This window comes from Nesoenas mayeri (genome assembly GCF_963082525.1).
Source record: "Nesoenas mayeri genome assembly, chromosome: 3".
NCBI lineage: Eukaryota > Metazoa > Chordata > Aves > Columbiformes > Columbidae > Nesoenas > Nesoenas mayeri.
In genome coordinates this window covers 94,636,929-94,659,076 of record NC_137544.1, presented here as the reverse complement: position 1 = coordinate 94,659,076, position 22,148 = coordinate 94,636,929, and the positions used below count along the sequence as shown (strand labels likewise).

At 40.5% G+C, this 22,148-nt stretch overlaps 1 protein-coding gene across 1 annotated transcript in view; it reads left to right on the top strand.

The window, feature by feature from the left end:
• The window catches only part of EML4 (EMAP like 4), a gene marked incomplete at both ends in the record, with an annotated part of 92,232 nt that extends 88,482 nt beyond the window's left edge, over window positions 1–3,750 (top strand). Inside the window, 2 exons of the mRNA XM_080342630.1 lie at window positions 2,637–2,767; window positions 3,286–3,750. Of these exons, the coding sequence (XP_080198756.1) occupies window positions 2,637–2,767; window positions 3,286–3,750 (596 nt within the window). The remainder of the gene's footprint in view (window positions 1–2,636; window positions 2,768–3,285) is intronic.
• Window positions 3,751–22,148: the final 18,398 nt, after the last annotated feature.

Sequence of the window (22,148 nt, the reverse complement as noted above, 5' to 3'; positions counted from 1 at the left end):
AGCAGCTCCCTGAATCCCAGTGCTTTCCTAGAAGTGTCCTTTACTCCTGACCTAAGGAGATGAAGTGTGGAAGGGTAGAGTTTGGTTTCACATCTAGACCATTGGCTTTGTCTCTTTAGCAGCTGTTGGATAGAAGCTGCTGGTGACCGGGGCCAGGCTGGAGATGAGTAGCTCCCATAACCACTGTTTTGAGAAGCCTTTTTACTTTTTGAAAAGTAGATAAGCCTGCTGATCCTGTCTGCATTCCCTTTTGGATTAATGCAAACATTAGCCACTCTGGATTAAGCTTAATTAGCCTCAACTGCTCTCAAAATCTTTGGTGTGCCAGAGGATCTGGGAGTGAAGTAGATAAAGCAAATAATGTGATGTTATTCTGGAGCAAAAAATAATATATGAAAACTTCCAAGCCAGGATTCATCATGCTTTAATTTTACGTTGTCTGATAGTCTGACACCCTTTGCAGAATCTTAAAATTATGGCTGCATCTCAGATAAAGGCAAGTATTTTCCCATTAAATCAGACCGTGTAGCTAAGCCAACCGATGAAGTATTTGCTGCCCAAAGGAGAAGTCTGGCTTTTACCGGAGGGTCAGCTGGCTCAGGGATCCAAACAAGCCCGGGGCTGCTCACTTTGATGTTTAGGAGAGAGGGTTAAGTTCATGGGATTTTGGCTTTTGGGGGATGTGTTTTACTAATTTAGCTCTGTGGATAGTGCATCTGTAAGCTCTGACGTTGCACTATTGTCAGCAGGAGAAAGAGGATGGAAATACATGGTTGAGATGAGAATTAGCATCACTCCTTTTTGGCCATGCATATTGCATATTGGCTCAACAGCACCATCACTGTACCCTGAGCACTTGCAGTCACTCTCATTTACTGCACATTTCCCACTCTTTCATCTGAGCAGATTGTTTTAAGAGGCTTACTGCTGGCTAGCAGAATTTATTAAAATTGAAGTGCTGCTGTTGTACCTAATGATAAAGTCCTATTCCTTTTAATTATATGTTTACAGCTATTATGTAATTGTCGTCATGTTGATGTCGTGGTTTTTCTATGTTTGCCTGATGCATTGAAAGCAAATCCTACTGTGTTACAACAAAAGGTTGTCTTACCTTTAGAGCTGCTAAAAGAATTGGTGTGCACAAAAGATGCTTAGTAAGAGATGCAATCTTGAATATTAGTCTTTTATCTTGAAGTAAAAAGAAGAGGAAGTAGCATAGCTGTTTGGCACAGTCTACATAAGGTGGTAGCTGAAACTTGAGGAAATGGATTTGAAGTTCGTTTATTACTCCTACCTGATGACAGTATGTTATATATATATCAAATGCAGGAGAAAGTTAAAATTCATTCATTTTAAGCTACTTGAAAATTCTTAGTTTATATTTTTCAGATGGATTTTGTTGATGAGAGAGCACTAAAATGTTCCTGAATATTGTCCTTAGTATTTCATATCTCTATTTAGTAAATCACCTACAGTGTAGTTTATTGGCATTGTAACAAGCTTAACGAGTTGCTTTGTTATTCTTCAGAGAAAATAAAGTTCTACTCCACCCACTGAGAATGAGGGAAGGGAAAACAAGCAAACAAAAACTTTAAAGTTAAATGCTATTTGCCATTTTGCTTAAAAACAAGGAGAGTGTGGGAATTTAAAGAAGATAAGGTGATTCTAAGTTGGCATTTGTGCTATATGAAATAGTAGACAGCACAGGTTTTTTAAGGTGATTGTAAGGGAGGAAGAACATATTTTCATATTGGACAATGGAAATCCTTCTCAGTCAATTGGGGACACAGTTTTTTCAGTGTGGGGGGTGAAACTTGAGGGGGAAGGTTCCTCCTAACTCCTGAACGGATCAGAAATCCAAGTCTGAGCTGTAAAAATATTGTACCTTTGGCATAAATTAGTATCTTATAACCCCCTGCTTACCTTTTTTTCGGCTTTTCTTGCAGATGTGAACCATCAGTTTTGTTATGGGAATCTCTAGGGTCTTTACTTTTTGTTAAAACTAGAGCCTCCCTCCTCCCCAATTTGTTCAGTGCTTTTCATTCAGGCAATGTTGTTATTCTTCTGTCTAGACATATCTGTGTCATTCTTTTCACTTAAAAGCATATTGAATTGTACTTAAGCACTTGACAGCACTTACATCCATGAAACTTGTACAGGCTGGGTTTCTAAAGTGCAAAGTATCATCAAACAGTTGTCTCCTTTGAATCATGCAAATACTAAGATTTAAATTAAAACCAAAAGAAATCTCTGCATACGCTACACAGGCGTGTTCCATGCTTCAGCATCAGTCTTGCTTTTTTGTGCACGAATTAAAGTGCTAATTTAAGAGATGGCCAGCTTTAGCAGCAAACTTAATTTTAAGATAAACTCATCAAGCCGAGAGGTTATCCTGGCTGAGGCTGAGGGGTTGGGAGAGCAGGGGGTGTGGGAGCAGCATTAGACTAGCAAAATATTAATGGCATTTAATGCAATGCATAATCCATTTCTAGTTAAATGTTTTAATTATCTTTTGTTAAGCTTTCCTTTTCTTATATCTGTTTGGTTTTTTGTTTTGTTTTGTTTTTTTTCATGGATTGTTTTTTAGTTTGTTTCTAAAATTGCCATCACTAAATATCTGTTCTACTCTCTCCTAGGAGTTTGGCCTGAAGGATCAGATGGGACAGACATAAATGCCCTCGTGAGATCCCATAACCGAAAAGTGATAGCAGTTGCTGATGATTTTTGTAAGGTCCATCTCTTTCCATATCCCTGTTCCAAACCAAAGGTAAGTCTAGACTAGTCTAGTCTATGTGCTTGTTTGCATTGCCTGAAGCTCTCCTTGCCAGATACCTGCTTCCAGCTCTGCTGTTTTGCAGCCTTGCAGCCAAATGGCTCATTCATGTCTGAGAACAGTTTTAGAGACAAAAGCATGGTTTTCCTTATTAAGTATATATGTGTGTATATAAATATATATATATACACATATATATGAAAATTATAAAATAATGAAGTAGCAATAGTTATCCTTAAGTTCTGGAGCAGAGGCTTGATGCTTTCTGTTGGCTGGCCTTGGTGTTAAGTCTTTTATTTTTTGCATAAAGATCTAAATCTATCCCAAGTTACAAGCCTTAAGAAGAGAGGGTATATTGTGGGGAGAAAAGGATTATAAATATATTTATTTACTCTTGCATGAATAAAGAGCTCTCTTGAAGGGCTAAACAAAAACAGTAGTTGTTTTGGATTTCGCTCTCATGTGCTCTTCTAGTTGAGCATGTGATTTATACTTCTGCTTGTTTTCAATAGGCTCCAAGTCACAAATACAGCGCCCACAGTAGTCATGTGACAAATGTCAGCTTCACCCATAATGATGGTCACTTGATTTCAACTGGAGGGAAAGACATGAGTATTATTCAATGGAAACTTGTGGAGAAGGTAACTCTACCACAAAATGACATTGTCGTAGACATCGGTGCAACCAAAGTCCCCATCCCCACCAGTGAAAATGCTGTACAGTCTCCTGCCCCGCTACCACAGTCATTTAATGAAATGAACCAAAATGAAAGCATAACTGGCAGCTCTCCAGCTTCTTTGGAGAGCAACTTGGAGCAGTCTGCGGAGGCCAGCGAAGAGCAAAGCGAGGAGCAAAGTGAGGGGAGCAGCCTGGATCCCGCCGAGCCGAGCTACGAGGAGCCCTCCAACGAGACGAGCGAGGAGCACAGCGAATCCACGGTCACTGAGGAGCAGCAAGATAACTCACCGGTGTCTTAATGCTCCCAGCTCAGGCGGTGGTTATTTTCCCTTGGTGTGCGTGCTTTCATTACAGGGTGAGGGTTCAAATAGGGAAAAGTAGCTGAGATTCATGACCACTCCAGCTTTTGAGTTTCAGTGAGATTTTTAGTCTGAGCTTCAGTTCAATGTGTGGAACCATCCCAAGGGCCTGACTTGATGGTGTGTGTCAAGATCCGGTCACAGTAGTGGACATTACCATAGATCCATTTCAGTTCTGGAATTGCTGTCAGGAAGTGGCATGAAATATATACTGGAAAAAAGGTTAGCTCTGAGAATTAGCTGAAGTAGACCACCTTAACGATGTGAAAGTGCTTTCTGAAAGAATGAAGCTGATGGGAAGCGCTGAGCTGTTCCAGCTGGGGAGTACTGTGCTGCTTTTTCCAGGTGCGAAGACAAACAACAGCAAAAAAAAAGCTCTTTGTGGGGCTGTTTTCCTTTGTTTTTTCTTAGTGAGAAAAATAGAGGAAAAACGATGTAATGATGCCACATGTATGGCAATGCCTTCTTGATGTAACACATATGCAATTTTCTAACACTACTAATTCCTAGTGGAGTCTGGATGTGTTCGCAGTTGGTCTGCCCTGGGTGCTGCTAGTTCTAAGGCAAACCCTGTCGGGGAACAGTGTTGGCTGTTCCATTTTCACAGGCTGTTCAATAACAGACTAACCAAATACTGGCTTGTTTCACTTTTCATGACCTGAAAGTTGATTTAAACTGTAGGATGTAATCGTCTCTTCAAAGAGTTGCTTGCCTAAAGAGTTTGAAGCTTAAGGAAAGTCTTTACAGTGACTTTGATGTGAACAGCAGAGGAAGCATGGCAAGAACACAGAAGTCAGATGGGCTCCATAGTTAATCTTCAAGCAGAACTTGCTCCATCCCTAGTAGGAGAAATATAAATACAGTTAACTTAAATTATTAAATTGGTGCTTAGGATTAGTATATTAAGTTGATCATTTTTTTCTTCTGAATGTTTAGAGGTAACTCTAAGAATCATTAAACTGCAATCTCTCTTTCCCCTGCCCTGGCTCCTTTAGCAGTTGTGATATAAGCATATGGTAATTTAGATAATGATGTGATTTTTTTTTTTTTTTTTTAATTGTTTGTTGTTGTTTTTTTTTTTTCCCTTAGACTTGCTGATCTATTATTTTTGTGACTTTTGTTTCCACCTCACCCCTCCCTGGGTTGCTCTAAGCCATGCAGCTCTCATGTGGCTATACTTGGCCAGTTACGGGATATCTTGGCATTTGTTATGCATTTGGAAAGTACTTTTTTTTACAAAGTTTGTCAGATAGCTACATTTTTTTCTTAAGTGCATACGTTTCCTACTTTAAAAAGATATAGATTTACTGACAGGTATCCATTTCCTATGTACTTGTTTATATTTTGACTACATAGACTTTTCTTTTTTAACTTGCTGCATTGTGCTGGTATTTTAGTTCTTAGTTAGGATATCATGTTTAGAAACTTTGGATGAGTTCATAAGTCTTAATTGTGCAAGCGTTTACGTGATTGTGCCATTCCAAAGTGCATCAAAACTGTCATTCCCTTACTAGTATCTTCTCAGGAGAAAAGCTACAGATCAGGTATTTAGTCATCATTTGGAAAGATAAACACAAATGGACTCCCAAAGGACATTTAGAACATTTATATATAAAATATATAAATATATATATACACACACATATATATATAAAAAAATATCCTCTTGTTTACAACAGTTCCAGAAAACCTCAAAGTAGTTCCCTTCAGATGGAGGGAGATACGGATTCCAAGCAACCCATCTGTTTAAACTGTGCTCTGTACATAGAGTTTTACTGGAGAGCTCTAGTCTGCTTGATTTGCAAATTTGCCAAATAGCAGCAATGGAAGATAAAGGTCAACTCATCAAAGTTCTTGGTTCCAAATGAGAAATATGCTGTAGGTTTAGAAAGTAATCTTAGTAAAGGAGAAAGGATTTTAGAGCTAATGAGGCACAGAGCTCTCTCTGTCATTTTTATGAACTCCACATAAGCAACACATTTCTTTTTGGAACATCTGCCACCTGGGGTTGCCATGTAAAGTGAGAGTTATAGTTGTGATATTCTTGTGTTTGTAGTTCAGAAGACTCTACTAATATGCAAAAAGCCTTACAGCTTTCAATTGCTGGCAACTACTGTTTAACAAATAATTAAATCTGTGATGGAAATGGGTGGGATTATGTAACTGTAGATGTTTTAGAAAAATAATTGTGAATGAATTATGATTAAGAGTGTTTCATGTGAAGATGTTTGAGCCATTTCTATCTATCATGCATTCCTGTCTCAAGGCAGAAAATTTTGAAGATTAAAAAAAAAATAAAATAATCAAAATAATATCTTGCAGTGTTTTTCTCCATATCTATTGTGGTTCCTTCTGTGTATAAAGTACCTGCTGTGAGCACATTTGCAATGTCTGGATCTGCGATTTTAGGAGTTCATTCAGAATCATGAATAGCGCTGGCATTCCTAAATATTGATCTTGTTTCCTTTTCAAAAGTTTTCTGACGTTACCTTTTTCCATTTTTTATTAATAGCCTATTAGCACTATCCTACTGCACTTAATTGATGGGCAGCAGGGGATTACAAGTAGGTATTTGTCCGGATGCGTATTGCAGTCAACTTTCCAGGGTTCTGTCGGAAGCTTTTTTTCTGGAAGTCATACAAAAAAGTACAAGGTCGTTTTGGATGTAGCATGTTAAATGTCATGATGCTTCCACATTCCTGATAATATCTGTCCAGTTGCAGATGCAGAAGGTCACAATATGCTTTAGTTTCTTAATATATTCCATGTGAAAGATTCTCAGCCTTTTATAAGACTTTGGATCATCTCTGTTGCTTGCAGCTGGATTCTGCCCTTCAGAAAAGGAAAGGGTGGGGTGGAGAATAAAGAAACTTCCGAGATAGACAAATACCTCATGTTTATCATCACTCTAAGAAAAACAAAAAAACATAACTGCCACTCCCTGAGTTTGACTGGAAAGTAGTTGAAGATGTCCCTGCTTATTGATGGGAAGTTGGACTAGATGACCTTTGAAGGTCCCTTCTAACCCAAACTATTGTATGATTCTATGACTTGTTTCAACCAAATTGGCAAGAGGATGCTGCTGTTCTAACTTGAGCAACAAACAGGTGCCCTAAGGTCAGGCTGTGCTGTTTGCAGCACACCCGTAACATCATGTACCACTTTGCCTCGGGGCAGCTGTGGAGCGGTGAGCTTTGCTAGGCTCTGCTCCCTTTCTCACCAAACCTGGCACAAGGCTTTTGCTACCTCTTCTCCTGGGATGCTCTGTAAGGCAGGACTCTTCCTGAAGAGCAGGTAAGCTGGTGTTTTGTGAGCTTCCCTCAGCATGGAGGCAGGATAAGGTTCCAAGCGCCCCTCTTATTTAGGGCAGGAGCATCTGCTGCCAGCTTGGTTGGGTAGGTGCAGCCATGGTCTTTGTCTTGTGGAGCTTAAGTTCAGGGTGGAAGCTCCAGCGAAGGTATAAAACTGTAACAACATCCAATTTTACCTGATCAAAACTTTAAATTCAAAATGAGCATTAAAATATTTGTTTAGGTTGCATGGTAAAATTTGAGTGTTATGAAATGCTAAGCTTATGGATTCTTGCAATATATGTCCATATTGGGCATGTGTCACAGCAAGTGATAGTAATGGGGTTTTGCATATAAAAGGCACTTTTCAGGTTATGACCATATACTTCAGTTTGGTTTTTATTCCCCTTAGAAGTTCCAGGGTAGGTCAGAAAGCAGCTGGGGGCATGTGTGGGTAATAACGAACCAAGCATTTGTTAGGTTTGATCTTACTGTAATTCTTGTTATAAATAACAATAACTAGATTTTGCACAGGATGCATGTCAAGTTCCAGCCTCATTTATTTTAATAATTCCTGGAATGCATAGATTCTGTCTTTGTCTCTGAAAATAAGGCAAAAGTTAAATTTCAATTGTTATATTGATTAGTCTACGTGGAAGAAAATGTTGTATTTTCTGCTTTGTGCTTCACCCCATTAGATGTGTTACACCCCCTTTTATGCCATTTAGTGCAGTATTTTGGTTGATTAAGGACAAAAATAAGCAGAATGTCATTGTGAAATATAAGCTTGGCTGAAAAAACAAACAACAATTCTCCTTTCTGCTGCCTCACGTTAATAAAATGTTGGTTCCTGGCAATGAAAGGATTAATATTACATGAGGTAGATTTTACTTGTGCGATATTTGTACTGCTTGTTTGCTTTCCTTCTGAGCAAGTCCGAGCCCATTGCTTAATCTTTATTTATGACAGATGTTTTATGTACTAATACTTTAATCAACTGAGAATGAAAAACTGCTTACAGTAGGATTATACAATTTAGAAGACTGAGCAGTGTGCACATTTTAATGCACTTAATGTATGTGGTAATATCTTTGTGTGCATACATGTATACAAGCATCAAACAGCTATGACTGCTCAAGGCCTGGGTTTTTTTTTATTTGAAAGAAAAGTGGATGGCTTCACACCACAGTGAATTAAGAAGGTTTAGGAGCACAGGGAGAAAAAAACATCTCCAGCAGGATGGCAACGTGAGAGAACTGGGAAAGGAGGCATAGTGGCGGGGTAAGGTTTTCTCAGATTGAGTCCCTGGTACATTCTTGTGCTGGTCCTGCTGCCCCCCTCCATTGGGATGGGCTAAGCTGAAGCTCCTGACACATCCTCTGAAATCCCCCATGCAGGACATTTTCAGATAAATGAAAAGCGCCTTCAGAGGTCTGCTAACCTTGTTACCTTAAACTGAGCACAGACCTCGGATTCTTCTCTATGAAGAGAGAAAAACTTGAAATTGGGAAGCTCGGCTGCCTCCTGGCACAAGTGAGCATGTTACAGGGGAGCTGGGGAAAAAGGACAGAGGAAATGCCCTGTTGAAGAGAGACTCTGGTGGATGGAGCCTACTCATACTGTACTTAAGGCACTGTGTTAAAATGACTAAATTGATTTTTAAGGGAAGAGGAGGATGCTATCAATGGATAATAAAAAACAAACCAAAACATCTTTTGCCCATCCCACACCTCAAATTGTCATCTGTTATGTTTTGTCTGTATGCTAAAACCTACAAAAGCTTTCATTTCATCTGTGATGGTTACAGGTCAGTTTTGACGAACAGTATGTTCATGGAGGTTTTGGCTGGGTTTTATTGTTAACAAACAATTCCAGAAAGCAGATTTCTTCCAGAAAGTTGTAGTAATGAACCAAAGTCTGGAAAGAGTCTACATCTCCAGGGGATATGTGTGTCCATGTGATCTAAGTGGTAGGTTTTACAGCTCACTTTCATCTCCTGAACGGGACCCCTGGGCATTTCCCAGCTCTCTCCAGGTGTGAGATGCCAGTGAGATCCAAGCCCTGTTAGCAGCCTTTGCCGGGTACCTCTGCTTGGGTCACATTATTTTGTTCTGTAGTAACCACCACGCTTTGTTGGTTCTTTGGGACAGCCATAAATAACACTTTCTACAAATTCTTAAAAGACTGTCTGACTTATAGTTAGTTACATAGTCTCAGCTTTATTTTTTGATAAAGTGCCTTTAAGTTGCTATTTCTTGAACGTGCTTTTTGGATGGCGAGCCAAGTAAGTGCTCCAGATAGCTCTTGAGATGCTCTGGTCCCTGTGGCAAGCTATTTCAGCATTTCCATATTTCTGTCATGCATCACTTGTTTCAAAGCTGACCTTGCTCTGAATCCTCTCTGTCATGCAGCCCGCTCCTCACCCCTTGTACACCATTACCCTCCCAGTCTAAAAGCAAGAGGTGTCATTTGCTTTTACTGCTGCTTCAGAATTTATATCAGCTTCCTTTAAATATGCTGTCTTGTCGTTTCAGTTAGTATCTGTCTCTCTGTGAGTGTCTCCTCTATTCCTCCCACAGCTCTATCAAATAAGAGATAAGCCCTTGCACTGGCAATAATTTTTCCTTTTCGGCTCTCTTAAGTCCATTCACACTTTCCTATGCATCTGTAACTGCGTACAGGAGGATCATAGAGAGTGAAAGTCATAAGTTGTCTGCATCAGACAAGGGATAGAGCTTTAAAAGCTATCTAGTATGCAAGTACAAAAATACCAAGTATTTTGTTTTATACAAATGAGTGTCTCAGGTGTTGTGCGGGCACTGACAGTAGAATTTGCAACTTAAAAAACTATGTTCCGGGTAAAAAATACTTTGGAACAAACTTGCTGTTATTTCTCCGTCAGAGAGGCCTGAAGACTTGCCTCAGCTCAGGAAAACAGAAAAGGGAGGAAAGAAAAAAAAATAAGCTAAAGGCTGTGGTTTTAGCAATGCAGACAAAAATGTTTTCAGTTTGACTGTGAAAGAAGACAGAGAAAACAGATCTAGGTAGTGTCATGTGTATAGAGGAGGTAACTGTACACCAAACTTGCTCTTACTTCGTTTCTTCTGGTCCAGAGGTGGGTGTGAGCTACACCCTGCTGTGGGCAGGCACTCTCTTTTGCAGTGAGACTGCAGATTCTACTGTAGGCAGAATTTCAGTGGAAAACTTTGTTTCCAGCATTGCGTTGACTGGAATTTTTCCTTGAAGAATTGGACAATGCAGAATTAAGCATGGAGAGAACAGTCAACATCTTGTCCATACACAGGTATCCTACATTGCTAATACAAACTAGGGATTTGTCATGAATGTTTAACATGAAATGACTGCAGCATAGACCAAGTGTGTTAAAGAGTCTCATTTGGTCCAGGTTTAGCAAATGGAAAATTAAATGTCAACTGAGTGTGTGATGCTGGGTTTCTTATGTCAAAGTTGCATTACATCTTTCAATTGATTCACAAATAAGGAAGTATGTAAACCTCTGGATTTTCTGCCAGCTGGGAGCAAAACAGATGTGAAGCATTTTAAGCTCTCAAAAAAACATACCTAGGAGGGATTTTTCAGGACAGATGTCTGTTCGACCCTTTGCCAGGACCATATGGATCTGCTTATTTTGTGTGTGTATATACGCATTAAGTTCTGCTTGTATTGCAATATTTGAATTAGACGGAGTGCCATCAAGGCCACTGTGTTTTGGTGAGCACTGCACCGTGCTTACCAAGCCCTGTGATGTTCCCAGAGCAGTTTCTCTTCCTTTGATTACTTCTCCCAGAGCTTTTCCAGTCTAGCGGCAGCACACAGGCTATTGCAATCCATGAATTTCTCGGAGAGGAGGAGGAGAAGTAGTTACATGCTACATTCTCATTTATTACTTTGATTTTTACTTTTTTTTTTTTCTTCATTCTTCCACAGATTTAAATTTAACTGGAAATAGGCATGAAGTCCAGACAGAAAGCTTATTCCTGCATTCCCCCCATCACTTTGGAGCCTGACCAATGGCACAGAATTTAATGTCACAGATAGGAAGAAAAGCATTCTCTTTTAGCTCTGCTGTAAGGAAAGGACTAGGGAAACCATGGGATCCCATTTTTGGGACCTGAATTATTGCCAACTACAATATCTCCCCACTGCATGCACTATCTTCCCAGAATCATCCTCTGGGAATAAGTCATAACCCTACAGCAAACAACAGAAAGGATTGTTGTGTGCAGGGGGAAGGGCTGCAGATGGGGCATGCTGCCATAAACAGCCTACTTGACAGGCAAGCCTTTTGCTGAATTGAAAACATTTCTAGAGACTTGTCTCTCTGAAAGTCATGAGAATTGGGTCTGGAGTTTTAGGCTGGGTACGCCTGCATTAAGTTGTCTGTGCAGAGAGCTTGGCCTGGGGGCATTGTGCTCTGTGCATGTGTTCCTGCTGCACATCTGTCGTGCTGCGTGTCCGTAAAATATGTATTTAATGAAATGTGCATGAAATGGGAGGAATGAATATCATGTGTGCAAAGGAGTGGGCAAGTTTTTGATCAGCCCAACGTGCAACTCTCTTGTAATCCTTAACCTGATTTGTTTGTTTTGGCTTGTTCCTTCAAAAGTTTAAAGGCCCTCCATGAGGTTTATTCCTGGTAGTCCTTGAGGAGTTCCAGTTCATAGTAATTTTCAGGGAAGAGTCACATTTAAACAGCAATAAAATGTACCATTGTTTTTCCTGTGGTCCAAAATCAATCGAAATACTGCTGATGGTTTGACAAAACATTACGGTAGTGAGGCTGCATGGTTACTCGATAGAGTAGTGAGGAAATGCCAAGACTACCTTGCAATGGCAAATAAAAGCCACATGCAGTAAAGGCATACCATTTTTTTACAGGTATGTAGACATGATAATTAGATGTGTTTGCCTTTAGAAGTGCTTTGGCTGAGTAACTCTGGTACTTGTTTCTCCTTGACTCTCGTGCACCAACCAGTGACTATATATGAAGATAATGGAATTTTTGTCTCCTGAGCTGTCATGCTGCATAGGAACTTGTGAGGTTTTGTTGATGTTCGTTAGGAAAAAAAAATCCTTCCCTTCTTGTCATGAAGATGCTGAATATTTTGTTTATTCTGAATTATTTGTCACTTCTAAAATTCATCTGGTCCTGTTGCCACAGCTTTAAAAACTGAAAATGAAAAAGTCTGCCTTGACTGGGGATACACACCAGAACAACGCCTGATTAATATTTACTTGGAATAGTCCACTGTTACAAATGTTGTATCCACCTTACTTTTCGTTACAGGGTATCCCATCAAGCTGCCTTATAGGAAGGAAATTTTACACCAGGCAAATTTTAAGCTAACATTAACAAATATTCACATAATAAATTTCACAGGCACGAGTTTCAGATTTGAAGTGGAAAGGTGACTCTGATAGTTGATTACAGGAATATGTGTTCTTGTATGATAGACAGAACAGAAGAAGAGGATTGCACCACTGAATTTTCTTAAAGCATAACAGATGAATGGTCTCCAAATACTTGTCCAGGTAGCTAAGTTAGTTCAACAGTAGAAGTATTCCAGGAAATAAAGATACGTTTCTTGAAAACTGAAAGGAAGGAGAAAGCTGCAAAAAAGGATTTGCTTGGACGAGTCATCCTACTTTTCTTAGCAAAGGAGTTTGCTCACCACTACATTGTGTTGCAGACTAGACAGTGGTCTTGTGATTCTTATTTTCTAAACTACAAGAATTTGACCTTCTTTTAAAAGGGTCTTTTATATTCTAGTAGAGAAAAGCCAATATGAAGTATGTTGTGTAATGTTTCGTCAAAACTCGTTTACAAAGCAGACTTTCCTAAAGGATTTTCCTTGCTGCTTATTTTTAACCTTTTTTTTTTTTTTTTTTCCAGTGCTCTTATTTTCTAGGGCCACTAGAATCATCTCTGACCATCACCTCAGTATAAATTAGAGCTGGACTGATATCCAACTGTGTTGCTGCCTTTCTTAACAGCAGATGAAAAAATCTTGCCTAGGTGCAAAGATGCTCATACCTCCCAACTTAAAACTGTAAAACTGCTATGCCAAATCAAGACATGATGATATGCAATGACAGTTTTATTTCTCATGTTGAAGCTAGTGTATAGCTTGGGAAACCCTGCAGCTTTGCAGAAATTTCTACAAAGATGTTTCAGATTTTTATTCTTGATTTTTTTTTTCTCCTTTTTTAATGACATCTTTTGATTTATTTACAGTACCTTTGTCATAGCTGTAATTGTCTATGTTGGCTCTGTGTAGCCTTATGCTAAGACTGGAATTAAACAGTGCTGCAACAGTTGCTTTTCAGCTTTGGGAATGTTTCCCAGAAATATACCCTGTTCTGAGTATATTTTTCATGTTGTTTCTACTTTCTCATTCACGTGCAGAACATCCAATATTTCTCTTTGCAGTAAGGAGAAACTAATTATTTAAACTTTGACCTCATAGTGAATGGTATCAATCATCAGGATCTCTAGTCTGGGCAGTGGCCAAAAAGGTGTTTGTTTGTCTTTTTCACCGGAGTAGACACTATGTCCGTGGAAATGGGTGTTTGTCTCTCAAGAGCATTGAGATATGTGTTTTTAGTTTTGGTTGTTGTTTGTTTAATAAGTAAGTTGTATTTCGATGTAGCTGGTCTATAAGGCTAAGATTTAACCTGCTTGTTTTCTGGGAAGGATTTCCACAGTTAGCCTCCCAGCACTGAGAATATTTTGTTGCTGCCTTGGCTTGTGAGCAAACACTTCTCTGCAGCTCAATCTCTGTCTTGCAAAGAGCTTCACCAAGAAACGGTGAAGGGCAAGTGAAATTGCACAAAACACCTTCAGCAATGTATTAAATCAAAGTTACTGATCTCTTCTTTGCAGACAATGAAATACCATTAAACTGGTGACATGCAGATGTCAGACCCTTGCACTGAACTTCTTGCTGCTGCAGTCTGCTTATCCGTGTGTGTCGTGAGTGCAAGCCCCTCCTCGAGCAGCAGCTGCACCCAGCCGCTAGCACGGATGCTGAGCTCCGCCTTATAAATCATATTCAGCTGCTCGATCTGATAATCCACAATATGGAACCAAATATTTGATTTGTATTAGTTTGAAATTTTCTTTATGTATTATGCTTCTGATGCGCAAGTTGCTTGCTTTCAGATTTTTCACTTAAGGAGGAAGTAGGTCTTTTCAATCAAGTGAAGTATCTCTACGTCCTGTGCCTCCATGAAGCTGTGATGGTGGCACCAGCTCTGGAGGAGGCTGGAGTGTGATGGTGGTGCTGTTGCTGCCTGTCCAGGGGAGCCTGAACAGGGAGGACCGTGCTGGTGTGAGGCTGCAGGGCACAGAAAGGTTACGTATATATGTATGTATGGGCTCTGTGTGGTGACACCGCATTTCCTGTCAAATCCAAATCCCAGACACTGAACTTCCACAGGCCTGCTTGCCATGGCAGGCTCTAGGTAGACTTTGAACATAAGTTTTGCTTTCTTCTTAGCATGCTGCACTTCTAAAAATTTTGGCCAAGGCCTCTGGAGGGGTTGAGGTATTGACCCGTTTGCTGAACTCTCCTGCTGGGGAGAAAAGCCAATCTAATGGGCAATTCTCACTAAGCCTCTCATAAGCTGGGAAATACAGATGTGGTAGTGAATTACTGGGTTTATTTTTCTGAAGGGACCATGATTATGTGAGGTAGAGATGACCGAGTACTAATAAGCTTCTTGTCAGAGAGAACAGCACTGAAAAGGTTCAGTTTTATGGAGGAAAGGTTTATGGAGAAGTCTGTCTGCACACACATGTGGAATCAGACCTGCCATCCTAAAACTTCTGCAATATGGGTGAAGAGTCCCCCACAAAGGTGGGTCAGGGACCATCCTACCCCTACTCTGACACCAGTGAGACCCAGTTGCCACCAGGGCTGGTGGTGCTTTTATGTCCCCTGCTGTGGGAGGTGGCTCTCCTGTGGTGATGGGTTTTGCAGGGCTTACCCTGAGCTCCGCAATATTGCAATGAATGTTGAAATATTTAGACACAAGGGATATGACTGAGATGCCTGTGCCAAATACGTGAAAAGAAAATAAGAACAAAAAGTGAACCGTCCCGAATGAGAGGAGGGCCTGCGTACATATTTAATTGAACAAGGATCAGACATTTTGAAGTCTTCCTGAGAAAAACAATCCTAAACCTTTAACTAAATTGCTTTGTGGCTATTTTGAAAGCCATTCCCTCCCCTCCAGCTGATATAACAACTGGAACCAGTTTCCACCCCCGTCCCTCTTTTATCTGTTTCCCTTCAGTAAAGTCTTAAGAAAGTATTTCCGCTCCCTCACCCTCCTTAAACCAGGAGGCTGCTGATATCCCCTTGATCCATGGGAAACAGAATTAAAACTGCGATGGGACGACTTCTTGAGTTACAGATGTGCACAGCTCCTTATCCCCAGGACACAGGGTGCTGAAAGGCAACAGTTTCGTACATGCCGGTGACCACCTCAAAAAACACATTCTAAAAAATACATATGTTGTGGGAGAGAAACACAAGGTTTTTAAGCACACATCTTTGAAAATATGAGAGCTTAAGAAGAATTGGGTCACATCTGACTGCTACCATCTGGCCCACTTCACTCCAAGATTACCCAGGAATGTATTTCACATGTGCCTTTGGAACAAGATTGTGAGCTGCCAAAAAGAAAATATTTTACAGCTGAGCATTGCGTTTTGGTCTGAGCAGTTCAAATGCAATAAACCAAGGAGGAGGATTCCACTGGAGGGTGTAAGGCAGGCCCTCCAGCCTCAGGCCCTTTGATTTTTCTGCTCAGTTTTGTAAGATGGGACTCCTTGTTGATACCTGCCTTGGGTTTAAAGGTACTGGATTGGAACAGCAGCTTCCCAGTGGAGAGTGGTCTTTTAAACCAGAGTCCTGGCTTAGCAAGGTGGCTGCCCATGTGCAAATGGTGCCTCAGGAGTGCTGGTGAGGAGAGATGCAGCTGTGTGGAGACAGCTCAGATGGAGGCTGGAGAAATCCAGCTGCTGTTCCCAACTCAATGGGGAAGCTTTCACCAGAGGGCTTCACCCTTGTCTCTCAATTTCCCTGTTTGTAGGATTTTCATATGTTTTAAAACATATGAAAATACATGTTGTGATGATGAGGATATTTACTTGCAAAGTTGCACAAATTTCTCCCTTGCAAACCAGCACATCAGCCTGGAACTGATGCTGAAAGACCACGTTGTGCCTGTTGTACATGAGCTGAAGGAGGCTCAGCCTCTGCGGCATGAGAAAGCCTTCTCTGTATAATGGGAAATGTGGGGGATAGCAGCACTTCCCTTGGGCATCTGATAAGAGCAAAGGGAGCTTTTTGTGAATTATTCTAACCAGGATGGAGTTCAGCTTCTCTCTGCCTCAAGGAAGAAAGTTTGCATGATCAGAGAGCTGAGCCAGCTGTGGGGATTCCATTTCTTGCAGCATGCTGTAGATGGTGGGGTGCTGAGATTAATGGGAAGAAATAAGGTCTCTAGAGAATGTGGGGATAATCTTTTTTTTTTTTTTTTTTTTTAATAATTGGAGTCACCCACAGTTCAATTTCAGTTTTGTCTTAGTTATTATTTTAAGTTTTGAGTGAAGGAAGTTCTGCTTTTATAGGTTTAAAAAATGGGGCGCCTTCATTTAGTTGTAAGATACGAGCTCTCTTGCATTAGTACAGTATGAAGCTGTAGGTAAGTATGCAACACCTTTGCTAGCTGGAGCTACCCATCCTGAGCTTTAGAGAGGAGGAAGGTGTGTGGTGGGATCAGCCTGATACTTCAAAGGGATGGTCATAAGCAAGACTTCCCAAGACCACTGGCCTACAGAGCATCTTCGTGTCTAACGTGCTGCTAGAGTTGCACCAAACGCTTCAGTCAAAGTAACAATAGCTACAAATAGGGATAGTCTCAGCAGAGTGGAACCTCACTCATCCTTCATTATAAGAATTTGTAGTCAAAGCAGACAGCTTTGAGGGCAAGAATCAGAATAATAATTCAGAATAGTCCATTGAATTATTTCTAGATCCACCCTGCCCAGTTCTACTAGCCTAAAGATAGTCTCTGTTTTTCATAAGAAATGTCAATTACCCTCAGGTTTTTCTCAAACACACCCAAGGAAGAATACGGCACTGAGCAGTAAATAGACTTTACCTCAGAGAGTGTTTTCCTGGGAATATCTGTGCTCCACCCTGACAGCCCGTGTGAGAGAGTTGTTCATAACCACATGTAGTGATTACCAAGAGAAGGGACTGACGTTTCTGTATCTGGGTATCATTTTCTGGGAACCTTAGTTTTTTAGAGAACACCTGTTGTTGGGTGTGTTGAGTGTTTAAGAAATTTTTAAAAAACCTAAACAAACAAACCAACCAAACACCAACAAACACAAACCAACAAAAGCAAAACACACCCAAACAAAAAATACCCCACAACAACCTGACATTTCTCCATTTTCCTTTATTGGTATCAGAGAAGAACATTTACAGCATGGGAACATCATCCTAGCCAGGGAAATGCTTTCCTGAGCTTAATACTAGGAAATGCTTAATCTCTGTTTGAACTATCAGAGAACTTCTTCCTGCCACCACCCTCTCTCAGCCTAAAATCTCCCTTGGAACATCAGTAAAAGCATTTAGGGAGTGAAAACTTGTGTGTCTCACATTTCTGTTCATCTCTAAGGCCATTTTCAGAGCCCACAAGCAGAGCTGTCACCTCATATGTCTTCATAAAGCTGTGGGACGGCTGATGTTTGCTGGGCTCAATAAGTGCCTTTCATCTGATATACAGAAAAGGTTCCTGGCCCTGTGTGACCTGTTTGCTTCAGCAGGGTAGGAAAAAAAAAACAACTTAATCATAAAAAACCAAAGTTTGAAATAAACATGACTTTCCCCACACTTCTCTCGCTCCACTCCTGCTTCTTGGACAATTCCAGAGTATTCTGAGTGGGGTTTTTTTGTCACATTTTCTTCTTCTATTCGCATACATCATGTTATGTGCTAAAATCTAGAGCATGTTTAATAGTCTAAATGCACTCACCTTGAAGGGCAGGGTTTCATTAATGGCGCAGCCTTATCGACTTTATATCAAACATAATTAGTTCAGGCTCTTTTATAATCTTCTCCTCCATTATTTCATGTGCTTTCTTTGTACCCTTTCAGAGAGGGTGTGTTATATTGCCAGTACAACCAAAGAATGAATTTTTGCTCGATAATTTCTTACAGATAAGAGCACATCTTTTGAATTCAAACCTGCTTAGCACTAGGTGGCACTCTGCTATAATCTAAATTAGTTTGCCTTAGTTTTGAAGTTTGGCAAACATTTTAGCAATGGTAACAACGGGAAGAGGTTAAATTCATCCATAAGTTATGAGGATAGGCACCCATCTTCTGATATGAGGGGAATTTTAACCAGATCATGAAGTTTTCTGAGCCTCTCAAATGTTCACTGGATGAGGGAGCAGGCAGGAATTTAGATCCATGTGTTTATTCTAATAGTGCCATTTGTTCTACTTGCTGCTGAGAAATCAGTATGGTGTTTTGTGGGTTAAATAACATGGTGCCCTTTGAGGAAGTGCTATAATCTGAAATAATTCAAGGCCACTTTGGTAGCGAATAGGATAGGGATTGTGGGACACCTACTAAAAGAGTGGCTGTTCTGCCCCATTTATTCTTTGTACATTTTGTTTCACGGAGGCTGGGAGAAGGGAAGCTGCATTATTTCTAATTTTCACTATTATACATTGTCTTCTTTTTTTTTTTTTAAATTTTAATGGACTGAATATATAGTGTGCATGAAGATTTTATAAAGAGGTGGATTTCTGGAACAAATACCACCTGGGTGGGTGTAAGACCAATTGTCAGTCCGAGGGAGGGATTGGGTCTTGGTGGTGGTGAAAATGAGTTTGACATCCCTGCTTTAGAAGATTTCTCCTGATCCAAGTTAAAAAAAAAAATCTGTGCCCTAGAACAGCCAACATCTAGAAGTGGAGCCCTCCTGCCTCCTTTGGAGCTGATAAAAGCACTGAAAGGTGTTACTGTTCTCAATAGTTCCTACCCTAACCCTCGTCGTACATCTGAGTCACTTGTCATAGACTGTCAGCCAGTGTGAGTGATCAGTCCTCAGCAGAATAGCACAAATGCCGCATATGCTCTCTGAATACATTCAAACCCTTTTTATTAACGGATGGGACAAGATTTGTATATGTGCTGCTTATCAGGAAGAAATGGATAGTGTTAGAAAAACTCAGCTCATGGATGCTGTTGAGAAAAATATGTGACTTGGAAAATGACCATCAACCATTGCTCTTACATCAGTGTTATTTCTGAGTAGCTTCAGAGGGTGAGTGACCTATTACTCAGGACAGAAACTCAGTGTTGGGATTACAGTTTTGATGCTTGAACTCTGATAGTATAGACTTCCTATGTGACCACGAACACTGAAGGCTGGATTCTGTCAAAGGTTCAGCAGTTTTAGTCTAACTTGTGCCATCCCTCACAGAGTTTAGGACCTGAGACTCTGCAGCCAATATGTGATCAGAGTTAGGATGTGAGATGGGCAAATGAAGCATCTCTGCTGCTGACCAGAGGAGAGTTGTTGGTTAAGCTGAGGCATGTGGGGAAATTTCTTGTGTTCGACAGAGCTCAAAAGCATGTCTGAGGCTGTTGAGGTACCTGTGCCCTTGGGAGCCAGAGATGGGGAACCTCCAAGTGGGGAGGCAGCCAAAGGTGTTTTCAGAGAAAGCTGAACTGAACTCACTGTTCATCCTTGAAAATGGGGCTCTCAATGGAGGAGAAAGGCACTGTTTTTTGCAAACCAATTTAGGTGTTAAAAATCTTATCGTGATATCCCGGGGACCCCAGCCTTAGTTCCAGATTTACGGTTTGTCAGCAGAGAGCTCCAGGGCATCTGCAGCGCCTGGCTGGAGGAAGTGGTTGGCTTCCACCTCCTGCCTGGAGCAATGCCAGCGGGCAGGAGGATGGAGGACAAGAGGAGAGAGCCCAGCCCAGTGCTTGGGGCATTCACTCAGAAGGGAGGACTGGGCTTCAGGCACCTCTAAATGCCCAACTTTGCCAAAACAAAGCAAATGTGTTTCATATAAAGTGAGTATGTGTCTGTATGTTTGTTGCGGATGAACACTGACTTTTTAATACTAGTCTACAACCTTTGTGGTTTGAGTCCCGTCTCTAGCATTAAAGGCTCCCTCCTGAAATATCTTTTATTCTTCTCTGTGTGGACCAGTTTTTGTCTTCCCAAGTAACTGGTGCTATTTTCCTGGGCGTATCATTTGCTTAGTAGTTTTTCTTCCAATAGCTAGTTTACCGAGTTGTTTTCTTTTCTCCTGAATTTTAGTTCAGGGCTTGTTTTGTGCTGTAAGACAGTTCTAATAATTTGGTTTGCCTTTATGATTTGTTCCTCTTCAAATACTTGCAAATAATTAACTTAAATTTTGTTCTATAGGAGATTTTGGTTTTTTATTTTTTTCCCTTTAGTGGCAAAAAGGGGCATATTTTGTAGATTACTTCTTTTCTACAGGTAAGAAAAACTGAAACTTCTGTGTTTCTACATGGAGGCATGCATGCAAAGAAAGATAAAGCTAAATGAGTGTAAATGGCTGTCTGTACACCCTTGTGTAAAGGCTATCGAGTGAGCTATTGCTTTCCTCTCTGTACAGATTACATTGCAAAAATTTCCATATACATTCATAACCTTCTGAGGTGGTTCATGCTAAAATGTACCCCATCTAAATGTTCCTTATGGTGGAATACAACTACAATTGATGGTTTCAAATCAGTCCAATATGTGGTAGGGTACTGGTTACACACCAAGGCAGCCTGTCTTCCAGTGTGTATTTCTGCTGGCGGAGACCCTAGATCTCCTTGGCCAAGCATTCAGCACTGGGATACAATTTAGATTCCCAGCAAATTCTCAGTTAAGTGCAAGATGTTTCTTGAGCACAGAGCCAGAGATCAAACTGAAATAAGGCTCACTCTCAGAAATATCTTGAAAACTGTTTGAATAACCTAGTGTATACAAATATTTTAGGTCAACTATCATATTCTCTCAAGACTTGTAGGCGTTTCTGTATGGATGCCAGCAGCACTGCATCTCTAAAGAATGGAACCAATGCTGATTTTGTACTTCCACTACTGTGTCAATGAATCCACCCACGGCTTGATAATGTCAGTGCAATGTGATGGAAAGTTTTAATTACCATTTGGATCTTGTGTTGTTTTAGTGATTTTTTTTGCGTCAGCACTGTGAGAAAAAGGAGCATGTAGTATCCAGGGATATGAATCAGAAAGTAAATCATCTGTTTGAAGACAAAGTCACCTGGTCTCGGTTTGCAAAGTGGTGCTGGGAGCCAGTCTTTCATTTTTTTTCACCTTTAAAAGCCTGGCTTTAAATTAGAGGATAAACAACCCTCAGCAATTTCTTCTGTTGCATTCCTGAAAGTCTATAGCATCACATCTGTGAATAGCACACACCCACTCACATGCCTTCCTAGGGCCACAGGCACATTCAAATACTCTGTTGATGGGAGCAAATGTGACCTAGGATGTATTATACTGAGAGATGAGCCCAGACTAACAGCCTGTACTGCCAAACAGCTACCAGCTTGCTTAAATTTGTGGTGCAGACAGAGCTTAAGCTGGTGTCTCACTTCATCACAATAACCACTGTGCAGTCTGCTGACCAGCTATATTTAAGTATTTTGGCAGAATCCTGTTTAAAATTAGAAGGAATGCTTTCAATAGTCTGTGCATTTCTCTTGGAGGCTGGCATTAAGGATATAGTTGCATCCCACACATATATAAGTCTGATTGGAAAGCACAATATGGTATGGATGTACGTTGTGGCTATGGGATGTCAGCAAGACAGATTTAAAGCACTGTTGGCTGAATGACCAAAGAAAGACTCAGATGTTTAAGGTTAGAGGCCAGATTCAGATCTTTCACATATGAAAGCAGCAGTAACTTTGAAGTCAGTGCTGTTTCTGTGCTATAATGC